The 12,216-nt window shown below is 38.7% G+C and overlaps 1 protein-coding gene across 4 annotated transcripts in view; it reads right to left on the bottom strand.

Moving 5' to 3' along the window:
* AGO4 (argonaute RISC component 4) overlaps positions 1–12,216 on the bottom strand; it is a 37,570-nt gene that overhangs the window by 18,876 nt on the left and 6,478 nt on the right. For 2 of the 4 annotated variants that reach the window (XM_056122742.1, XM_056122743.1), the window contains 8 exons: positions 11,542–11,707; positions 6,935–7,055; positions 3,606–3,787; positions 3,281–3,417; positions 3,037–3,171; positions 2,079–2,166; positions 341–488; positions 52–171 (listed from right to left, as the gene is read on the bottom strand). In XM_056122742.1, the coding sequence (XP_055978717.1) occupies positions 52–171; positions 341–488; positions 2,079–2,166; positions 3,037–3,171; positions 3,281–3,417; positions 3,606–3,787; positions 6,935–7,055; positions 11,542–11,707 (1,097 nt within the window). Of the gene's footprint in view, positions 1–51; positions 172–340; positions 489–2,078; positions 2,167–3,036; positions 3,172–3,280; positions 3,418–3,605; positions 3,788–6,934; positions 7,056–11,541; positions 11,708–12,216 lie in introns of those variants that run through there. The other 2 variants (XM_056122744.1, XM_056122745.1) reach the window with 2 other exon arrangements.

Raw genomic sequence — 12,216 nt, 5'->3', positions numbered from 1 at the left:
CTGCCCCCCAATCTTAAAACTAGTTTATCTTAAAGACCACGCCTTACTGACCAGTCTACTGATTTCTTCCTGTCTGTCAGGAGCAGACCTTGCTGTGGCTTTGATCATCGTGGAAGTCTGATTGTCTGTAAGCTTCTTAATACATCGCTGTCCTGCCACTATATTACAGACCTATCAAAAGGCAAAGAGAAATCAATTTATGAAGTAGAACTTTTACATCGTAAGACTTTACCAACAATATCTTATATCATGCATTACTGCTCACCACCCAACCCTTAGGGCTTTTTTTTTTTTAACTCAAGACATTGGCAGATTGGTAAAAAAAAAATCTTTAGCTTACCTCAAGTGGCAAGTATGTATGCTTTTGTTCTTGTCCCACTTGGAGACAGGGAAGATGGGGATATTTCAGCTGCAAACTATACTTTTGCTTAAAGTATTGAGCTACTGTACATTCCATAGCTTGACCATTTTCTAGCTGCAAGGGAAAACTATAGAAGAAAACGATTTTTTTAGAAAGTTCCTCAAGTTCTTTATTCTTAAATAAGTAAGCAAACTGAAACCTACTAACATTTTCTATCTTGAATAATCATTTAAAAAACAGGTCAAACATAGGATCATTTGTGGAATATAAAGTAACATAATAGGAGAATAATGCCTAAGGACTGTGTTTGGCATATCGAATACATCACGGGTAGCTTGCCAGGCTTTGCCCTGCAGGCGAGATACTCTTGGTAGCTTGCTGGGCTCTCCGAGAGGGGCGGAAGAATCGAACCCGGCTCGGCCGGGCTGGCTGCGTGTAAGGCAAATGCCCTACCGCTGTGGCGATAGCACAGCTAACGCTGTGGCGATAGCCCAACAAGCTACCGAGAGTATCTCGCTCGCACGGCAAAGCCTGGCAAGCTACCCATGGCGTATTTGATATGCCAAGAACAGTAACAACAAGTCTCAAAATGAAGACATTACTGGGCCCGCTCGAGCAAATCGATGAACAATGGGAGGACAGTACAGACAGTGCAATGCCTAAGGACAGTAGAAATAAGAGTCAGAAGTATTGCCTCACAGCTTGGAAGCTTATCTCATGCAATGGGAGAAAAGGTAACTGGAGTGGAGAAAGGAACACTAAGTAAGTAATGGTTGAAGTTTGTTCACTTCAAAAGAGCCAATATTTATGTTTATGTCAGGCATGAGTTAATTGTCTTGATTCCAAAAATAAACTTACACAAATGGTTATTTTAAAAGCACTTTTATAGGGCTAGAGAGATAACTCAAAGGACTAGAGAGATAACTCAATGGACTAAACATGCATTTTCTATATGTGGAGGTCTGGGCTCGGTCCCACACCTATAGTCACCTGAGCACTACAAAGAGTACCTCTGAGCACAGACTTAAAACACTGCCAGGTATGGCCCAAGTCCCCCAACCCCCTATCCTCACAAAAGCACTTTTATATATTCTTTTCCTTTAGGATCACAGTGGAGCCAAAAGAAGCTGGGTGATTAGAAAAATTGCGTCCATAAGGAGGGAGAAAGATTTACACACACACACACACACACACACACACACACACACACACACACAGACCATGTTTTTATCTTTCCGTAACAAACTTATATGACTCAAAGACTTCTAAAAGAATCTTTGAGCCATATAGCGAATTTCAATATTATAATAAGTGATACTTGCAATGACATTGTATTGTTAAATAAAAGCTCATGTACATTTCACATACTCTAAGAGAAAATATTGATTAAAGGCAGGAAACATATTTTACAAATAAGAACATTTTAAAACTTCTGTACTTAAGATCTTAACAATCCTGGGCATGGGTTGGAGCACATGCTTTGCATAAAGGAGCCCTGGTTCAATACCAGACACTACATGGTTCCCTGAGCATCATAGAGAGCACTAAACCAGGAGTAGAACCCCAAGTACTGCCAGGTATAGCCCAAAAACTAAAAGAAAGAATATCTAGCAACTAAAAACTGTAAAATTACAAATAGAATACCAATTTTCAAACAATTATAGTACCTTCTGTTATAAAAAATGTAACTGTTATCTTTAAGATGTGGTTAACATACGTTTGATGACTGGCTGGCCGTCTAGTGACATTACAAACTCGATATTTGCGTTTCATCTGTCCACAGTGAGTCACCTCAACTTTAAGACCTAAAGTTTAAAAAATTCAAAACGACAATAATTAATACCATAGTGACAAAAATATATTTGAATGTGGTCTTTAGAAAAGCATTTTATTATATGGTATATAAGTTTCAGGATACGGGAATAATTTTATCATGAATAGGCTAAAGCCTCATCTTACCTGAAGACATTAGAGCCCATATGACATTATGTGTACATGTATGAATTAATTTAATTAATTCAATAATATTAAGCAATAATTAAGCACTAGTTCTTAGTCTCAGGTCTGTAAATAGCCCTAAGGAAGCTTATAAGTGAATAAGAGAAATAGCTAACAACAAATTAAGAACAGATAAACTTAGAAAGGAATAATAATTGGGTTTCTGTTTTTGTATTAATATAGAAATGGGTTTTGGGGGAGGTACGGGGGTCACACCTAGCAGTGTTCATGGGCTACTACTTGCACAGTACTTGGGGTGGGGGGGGTCCCTTTTCTGTTTGCTCAGGAAATCATACAGTACCAGGTATTGAACCCAAGTCTCCTACATATGCAGTCTAGCCCCTTGAACTATTATCCTAGCCCAAGATGCAAGTTTTTAACTAGAAATAACAGACACTAAATGCCTGACATGTGCCAGGCACTAAGACAGCACATTATAAATCAAAGTGTATTTAATTTTCACAGCAATATGCAAAGCGCATATTGTTTCTCTAGTGCTTAATAAACTATACTTCATGGTGATTAGGTAATTTGTCCAAGGGCCTCTGACAGAACTAGCTGGAATGGGGTAAAAGCCCAGGTGTGGCTGACTCAGATCTATGCTCTTGCACTATACTGAGAATACCTTCAAGACTAATGTAAATACATACCCCTAAGCGAGTAGTGCTAATACCTACCTCTGATTTCTTTGGTAAACTTGACACGCTGGGAGTCGGTTAGAGGTTTGGTCTGCTCATTGATATTCTGAATATCTAAAACTTCACACATGAATTCAATGATAGGTTGAGCCCGGTAGAAAGCAGTTGCAGATACTATCAGAGAGGAAGAATACTTAGCTTCAGGGAAGGGAAAGGACAAACAAAGCAGCCAACAAAAACCCAGCCCAAAGAGTGAAAAGGTGAATAAATAAAGGTAACTTACCATCAATGTTAAGCATCATATTCCACATGGCAGGTCTCACAGACTGATGAAAACCAAACCAAACTTCCCTGCCCCCTCCCAGAGGGTGGTAGTAACCTTCAGGAGGTGAGAAAAAGGAACGGCCCACTGGAGTATACCTGAAGATACAAGGAATTGGAATTGCACGTTTCAGAATGGAAGTTTGAAATATCTTTACTTCATTCTTTGTAAATTGAAAGAAAGTTTGAATTATGATTTGTGTAGAAACTTTTCAATGGTCCCAATGTAATCTATTAAAAAACAAAGTCTGTCATCAGTGGGAAAGAACCCAACTTAGGGCACTAACCTCATGGAGGGAAGGTGTCTTGTGATGACATCAAGGGCTTGTACCGAATCATCTGGCACCTCATTCAAGTGTCCGGCCAAGGCTTCTAACAGCAACTGAAGGCTTACAACTGACACCCACTGAACAGACACTTTAAAGGTCTGGTCCTTACCCTCACCTGGAAGGGTCACTTCCATATCAACCTAAGGAAAAAATATATACATACAATCTATTTACAAGAGCTGAAAGATCTCAGAAGATTCAATATAATATATACAAAAGAACTTTCATTTTAACACTTCCTATAATTTCAAAACACTGGAAACAATCTCAGTGCTCATCACTAGGCAAGTAATTTTATATGGAGTATTATGCAATAGTTAAACAATAAAGAAAATGATACGGCATGGATGAACCTTTAAGACATTAAGTAAAAGTAAGTAAAGGCCCTCCCGTTGATCATCGATTTGCTCGAGCGGGCCCAGTAACGTCTCCATTGGAGACTTTTGTTGTTACTGTGTCTAGCATATCGAATACTCTCGGTAGCTTGTCGGGCTCTCCGAGAGGGGCGGAGGAATCGAACTCGGGTCAGCCATGTTGGCTGCGTGCAAGGCAAACGCCCTACCCGCTGTGCTATAGAAAATAAGCCAAATACAAATTGATAAATTTTGTGTGATTCCACTTACAGAGGTAACTAGAACAGTCAAAATTCATAGCAAAACACAGAAAGAATACTGATTAGCAATGAGTAAGAGAAACGAAATAGTTACTGCTTAATGAAAGGCATCTCTGCTGCTCAGTATAGCACCAGCATACTAGCCAATTATTGTTCAATGGGTACAAAGTTTCGGTTTGGGATGATGAAAAAAATCTAGAGGTGAATTGTGGTCAAGACTGATAATCACATTGATAAGAATGTGAATATACTGAATGCCACTGAATTATTCACTTAAACTAGTTAAAATAGCAAATGGAATGTTCTGTATACTTTAAAACAGAAAAAAAAACACATGAATTAAAAAGGACAAAGTAGGGATCAGTGATGTAGCTCAGTAGCAGAGCACTTGTCTCATGTATTTTAAGAGCTAGATTCAAGCCCAGGTACCTAAGTAAGCAAAAACATCCTAGAACAATACACAATCAAAAAAGAACATATGCCCTCTCCTCTCTGGAAAGAAAGATGGCGGCCGCACGGGAGCCTTGTGGACAGCAGATTTGAGCCGGGGGTCGGGGGCGGCAGGGACCTCATGGGAAGGGAAGCGTTCCGATCCGTCCTTCACGCCCTACTGAGGTCACCAGTTGCCCCCCACGAGTGGCTCTCCGGCACGGCCACGACTCCAGAGCACGGAAATCAATCTCTTAACTATTTAACTTTTAATAGAAATACTTCCAGTGTTAATAAGTAAAATAGCAGAAATCCAAAACCATCATTTAATTCTTAATCCCAGCTGTAGAAAGCAAATCATTTCACAACGCTTTTTCAGCATGTCTGATTTGGGGGGGTGGGGGGGTCGTAAACTCTAAATAATAATGGTGCATCTTTTATCGAAACAATGAATCTAGTCAAAGTAGATAGAGTGATAACTAGAACTCATCTGCCTCACAGGAATTGGGAGGGGTGGGAGGTGGGGTTCTATTGGGGTTTGCGGTTAAAAATAAGTATTGGTAAAGGGAAATGTGTTTGATATTTACATGACTGAGACCTAAACCTGAAAGCTCTGTAACTTTTCCCACAGTGATTCAATAAATAAATAATTTAAAAAAAAAGAACATAGACGTACATAAATATGAAATGCATATAAAAATAACTATAGGGCAGGAAGATAGCTCAAAGGGTAGAGTGCATGCTTTGCATGCAAGATACCGAGGTCCAATCCCCAGCACCACATGGTACCATGAGTATTACAAGAAGTGATCCCCATGAACTGAGCATAGGTTATTCCTAAACATCGCCAGGTGTAGCCTAAAACCAAGATGATGATGATAAATACATATATCTGAGGAGCTGGAAAGAAAGCACAGTGGGTAGGGTGCTTGCTTTGTATGCAGTCAACTAGGGTTTAATCTCTGGCACCCCATATAGACCCCTGAATCCCACCAGGAGTAATAGCAGAGTGAAGAACCAGGAGTAAGCCTTGAGCCAGAAGTGGAGCATAAGCATATACACATATATACACATATGCATATTTATTTATATATGCTTATATGCATATCTAAAAGGTTATATAGCAAACATTTATTAGTTTCTTTTCAAAAGGAAAATGGGATTAAAGGGTACAGGTAGATGGGGAGGTAGGAAACCATTACATTTCTAGACTACGGATAAGTTCATAATGAATACATATTTATGCATTACTTTTCTAGTTTTAAAATTAATGTATTTTTTTGGAGGGGATGTTGGCAGGGATGGAACCTGGGTCTCATACATACAAAGCATGTGCTTCATCTCTGAGCTACATACCTGGCCTCTGCAGTTAAATGTGTTTTTTGGTGGTTTTTTTTGGTCTTGTTTTGGGGTCATACGCAGCAATGGAGATTACTCCTGGCTCTGCACTCCCCTGATGGTGCTCGGGGGACCATATGGGATCCCAGGGATTGAACCTGGGACAGACATGTGCAAGACAAATGCCCTCTCTTTACTATCGCTCTGGCCTGTGAAGTTAAATGTTTTAAAGGCCGGGGCTGGAGAGATAATGCAAAGAGCGAATGTGCATCTTCTGCATGTGTGATACCCAGACTCAATCCCTAAGACTACATGGTCCCCAGGATCAACCTATATGATCATATAGGAGCAACCGTATAGCACAAAGTTGGGAGTAGCCCCAGAGCACAAGGAAGAAAGACAGAAAGAAAGAGAAAGTTATTGTAGTATTAAGAATATTTTTATAAGTGAATGTTAGATAATTTTCTGTGATTTATAAAAGCTCCATCATTCACATTCACTTTCATAAAATGAGAAATTTGAAACATAAGATGATAAAAATTAATCAAAATTCTAATGTTGATCTCATCTTCAATTATCAGTTAATTAAGGAAAGAAAATATGAACAGATTTACAAGTTTATTATTTTAAGAAACAACACTAAAAACTGAATTGTTGGGCCAGAGAGATAGCTCAATCGATTGAGTGCATGTTTTAAATGCAGGATGCCTGGGTTTGATTCCTGGCATCACCTGATTCCCCAAACACTGCTGGGAGTGACCTCCAAGCATTGAGCTGAGAGTAGCCAAGTACTACTAGGTGTGGCCCCCAATACCCCAAAAAGAGTATCTGTGAAAAAGGAAACGTTTTTCTAATATCAATTTTTACAGAAGTACTAGTACAGTAAAAACTTATTACTAACACTTACCCTATCTCGTCCAATTGGCAGTGGATGTGCTGTGTACATGTTTCTTTTGCCATCATAGCCAGGCTGCCGGTCACCAAATATTTGCATCTTGAAGTGTCGCACCATTGTATCTACTACCTCCCTTAACAGAATGGAGATAGTGGAGGTTAGCTGTGAGAAATGATGAACAGTAAGGATACTATCACTACCCCATAACTGTAAAAAGGTAGTTCAAAAATCCTTGGGAAAAAACAAGTTTGATTTATAAAAGTGAAAGTGATTTACTTAAGTATTAATGGCTAAAAAAAGTAGCAATGTGAACCAAAGCAGGTATAAAATTACAATGAAAGGAGACTACAAAGAAAGAAGATAAAATTTACAGAAACCTCTCAAATGTCTGCTTTCTAAAATCCTTTCCAATAATAAAGAAAGTCTCTAAGAATAACCTATTTTTGCTATCTAAGTGTGGCATGGATGTTCATAATTGAACAATGGTATGTTTGTTATCAAAAGAATTATGTTTGTACACTGGTTTGGAAAAAAGAGTGATCTCTGAAAAAAGTTCAGAGATCTGAGAATCAATAAATCTAAGATGTATTATATTCATAGGAATCAGTTATCCCTTTGCTAATTTGTTATTCTACATACAGCTTTGTTTATTCCAAAGTTAGTAATACTACAGTCAATGAAAAGCTAGGCACTGTGTCATACCAATGTTGGTGAGCCCCACATATAAGTGCTAGGTTTTAAAAACCAAAATATAACACAAGACACTAACTAGCTGAAGTATTACAAATAAAACTGTTGGGAAAGTCGCATGTTTATAAACAAAAAATGCGACTGAAAAAGTAATTGAAAGTATAATAGTATATATTTCTAGAAGAAAAATTTCTCATATTCTTTTTTCTTTTTTTTTTTTTTTTTTTGGTTTGGAGGCCATCCCACAGTACTCAGAGGTGCTGGAGCTCAAAGCCAGGCCTCCTATATGCATTCAGCCCTTTGTGACTCTCTGGGCCTTAGACTATATACTTAAATTATAATAACCACAAAGAGTTTTAACAGTGAAGAGATATTTTCACTTCCATTCTGTTTTATTTTAACTTTTTAAAGTATTTTTTAAACTTATTTTTTCCTTTATTTCTACCTTTATTTTAATCTTTACAACCACCTTGCAAGAAAAAAGATAAATAAAAATTCAAAACAAACAAGTAACTGCCTCGGGTCACATAAACAATTGTAAGTGGAAGAGCTTTATGACTGTGCATGTGTTACATTATCTCTTACATGTTCTTTGTAAAATTATGGTGATTGGAATGCTTATAATAGGGGTTGGAGAGATAGTACAATGGGTTGGGTGTTTGCCTTACATGTGGTCAACCCAGGTTTGAGCACCCAGGAGTAATTACTGAGTGCAGAGCCAGGGGTAACTCCTGAGCATTTCCAGGTGTGACCCAAGAAGAAGAAGAAAAAAAGAATGCTTATAATAAAAGCTGTGGTGTTAAGTACATAAGTACATAAGTACATGTTAGAATGTTTCTTTTCTTTTTCAGCAGTTTGGGGCCACATCTGGCAATGCATGCACCATCATGCATGCACTTAATCAGGGTTTGTCACTTGCAAGGCAAAGGCCTTAAGCCCAGAACACTCTCTCTCTCTCTCTCTCTCTCTCTCTCTCGACCTAGAATGATACTTGTCACACAACCCCACTTATTCTAATACATCCCTGACTATGACTCCAGAAAATTTCCTCTCTCCTGAATCATATTTTCCCTCTCTACTGTATTATTACTTTTAGTCTACAAATATAGTAGGACCTCAAATAATGCCACTCTGTTCAACTTTCATGGTAATGCTGATAAAAAAAAAATTTTCTAGTCAGGCCCACTCTTGTGTGGAGTTTGCAGATTCTCCCATGTATGTTGGGTTTCTATGGGTACTCTGGTTTCCTCACTTAATCTCAAATACAGTGTGGGAAGCTTTAGTGCACGTAGTACATGTGAGTTCTTCTTGCAATCGAATGACATGCATCCAAGGTGGGTCCCTGACTATGCTCTGAGCCGCCAGGATAGGCTTTTGCCTTCTTTCACAGGGAAATAAAATATGTAGGCTAGAAAATGAATGACTGAGAGCTGAAGAGATAAGATAGAGGTTAAGGTGCTTATCTTGCAAATGGCAAATCCCAGTTCAAATCTCAACACCCCATATGGTCCCAAGTGCTGCCACGAGTTCCCTAAGCATAGAACCATTGGATATGGGCCCAGTTCCCACCACCTCCCCCAATAAAGACGAATGAGTGGAAACAAATTATTATTTAGTGTTAGGAAAGTTTGGGGACTTAGGAGTTTGATAATGGTTTTGTGACTAAAAATTATGTAAGAACTTAACCCTTGTTTATGCCAGAACTAATTTCAGTATATGTAGCTTCACTTAAAGTTAGTTTTCAAGGGGCCAGAATGATTTACAGGGGGTAGAGCACCTTCCTTGGATGCAGCAAACCTGGGTTGGATCCCGAACACCACACATGGTCCCCTGAGCCTGCCAGGAGTGATCCCTGAGTGCAAGTCCAGGAGTAAGCCTTGAGCACAGATGGGCGTGCCCCCATCAAAAATAAAGTTTAAAATAAATAAAAATAAATCAGTTTTCAAGAATCTATTCATAACATTGAGTACTTCTTATATACTACTCACCTTCTATTATCTTAATTACACTTTCTCACCCTCAGGATGTGGCCCCTGGGGCCCCCGCAAAGAGCAGACAATGAGGATTGCCCTGGTGACCTCTGAACATGACTTGCCCAGCACTGTGGGCATCTGGCCAAGTACTGCTGGGAATGGTCACAGTCCTCGGAACTGCTAGGCTGCTAGGTGTAACCCCTATAAAAACGTTAGACTTGTTTCTCCACTTCCTCCTTCTCAAAACAACTATTTCTCAGCTTTTTTTTTTTGCATAAAAATCCTTTTAAGGATTTTTCTCTAATTATTCTTCAATCTCATTTAAACTTTCTTAAGGCCTTTTTCCCCTTCAAGCTCACCATGAGTACCATATTACTAAATTCAATGTTCTTAAGGGTTAAAACCTCAGATGGTAAATTCTTCCAACTTAATGTAATCCCTTGTCTTCTCAGTCTACCCTGGATTTCTCCTATTCCAGTGACCTCTCCATCTGGTCCTTCCTCATTGTCCCCATTTGGGGAAAGATGACAGAAAAAGATCAGTGACTGCCTGCGTGCCCCCTCCCAATCACCATTCCCAATCATACTGATAATACAGGCTATCTGCTTTTCCTTACATCTAATATGTAGACAAGCACACTAGTCTGAGCTATTGCCCCTGCACAAAGAGCAAGAACCTTAATTTTAAGAACTACTTGAGTGTCACTAACATGATGTGGAAAAAAAAATAAAAGGAAATAAATAATACACTGTCAGAATAACTGTGATGGGGATGGGAATGTGACTCAAGTAGTAGGGCATAAGCCTTTTGAGGTCCTGGGTTCAATCCCTGGAACCACATGCCCTCCTCCGAGTACTACCTGGAGGGATCCTTAGTAGCTCATAAGCTGCACTGGATATGGCCCCACAAATAACATTGAAACAGATCTGTTAAAGGGACTATGTCTTCACAGTTGAAGATTTCTTTCAAATTGAAGAATTCCTGTGAGACATAGCATAGTACTTTAATTTAATCTGGACCCCTCTTGGGTAATGTCACAAATAAACCGAACTTCTCAGGCCTTGGAGATGACTCAAGAGTCAATTATGGGGCTGGAGCAATAGCACAACGGGTAGGGCGTTTGCCTTGCATGCGGCCGACCCGGGTTCGATTCCCAGCATCCCATATAGTCCCCTGAGCTACTGCCAGGAGTAATTCCTGAGTGCAGAGCCAGGATTAACTCCTGAGCATCGCCAGGTGTGACCCAAAAAGCAAAAAAATAAAAAAGAGTCAATTGCATATGCTTTGCATGTGGAAGGCTTGAGTTCAACCCATGGCACCTCATGGTCTCCAGGCACTGCAGGAGTGATTCCTGAGTTCTGCCAGGTTTGACCCAAAATATAAAAAAATAATAAAAACCTCAGAATTTCCCTGAGTTTCCTTTTTTTTTTGACACTTTAAAATGATTCTTCTCTAGGTTTATATTTTCACATATCAGATACAAACACTAACAAAATTTTAATTTCTATGAAACACTAATAATTTCTTCATGTATTTAAAGAAAATTTTCTACCGTTGGTCAACGAATAATCTTTTTCCTTCATTCAGTATTTACTGACTAAACAATAATTTATCCTGTACTTTGCTAGAATCAATACAGGATAACCAAGTATAAGACAGCTAATTTGCTTTCAAGAAATATAACATCGTAGGCCAGGGATATGGCTCAAAGGGCAGCAGTGCATGATTTGAATGTGGAAACTGGGTTCAGTCCCTGGTATGGCATGGTCCCTGTGCATCAAAGTTCCCTGTGAGCCCCTAGTACTGTGCCAAAAGTTAGCCCTGAGCACTGCTGGGTATTCTAAAAAAGAGAAGAAACAGAAAAACAAAACAAATGTGTGAAAAGAATCAAGAGAAGAGAATGATAAAATATATATGCCATAAAATATTTAGACGTCTACTCTTTCTAATTCTTACCTGTTGACTCTACGAGGCCGCTTTTCTGGTTTAATATCCACATCATAGTGATACACATCTATTTTAGGAATCTGAACCTGAAAATGATTGGCTAACAGTCTGATTGGTTTTCCAACAGTTCCAAGGCCAGGACGACGAGGTGGCTGAAACAGGCTGGTCGGAGGTCCTGAAGAGATTGAAAGACATGGGATGTGCTATTTGCTCATGAAGAAGATCTCTTTCATTGTGATGATGTTTATGAAGATGGAGTTACCAATATAAGAACTTACTCATTGAACACATGCTATCTGAAATTTGGGATGTCTTTGACCTCATGTTCTCTGAGATTCTAAGTGTTTGTCAAGACACTACTATTTCCAATATGGTGATATCAAAACTAGATAGTTTGATGAACTCCTCTTATATATAAGCTTCTGCATAAAATCTTTTATGATTTTATAATTGATCCACACTAAGGCTTACAACTGATGTGCATTTAAAAATAAAAGCATTTCTGAATTTGGGGGGCATCTTCAGGCTAAAAGTGATCCTTTAATTCTCTACAAATTAGCTTGCATTATTATTGTTTAGACAAAGATTAAATAACAATTGTATTTATCAATTTACTTGCTAATTCTGATAGTAAATATCAATGACACTACTTTTTTTGTTTATAATCTGATAATTTTAGAATCT

This window comes from Sorex fumeus, unplaced genomic scaffold, assembly GCF_029834395.1.
Source record: "Sorex fumeus unplaced genomic scaffold, SorFum_2.1 ptg000047l, whole genome shotgun sequence".
Classification (NCBI taxonomy): Eukaryota; Metazoa; Chordata; class Mammalia; order Eulipotyphla; family Soricidae; genus Sorex; species Sorex fumeus.
This window is presented reverse-complemented; position numbering and strand designations above follow the sequence as displayed.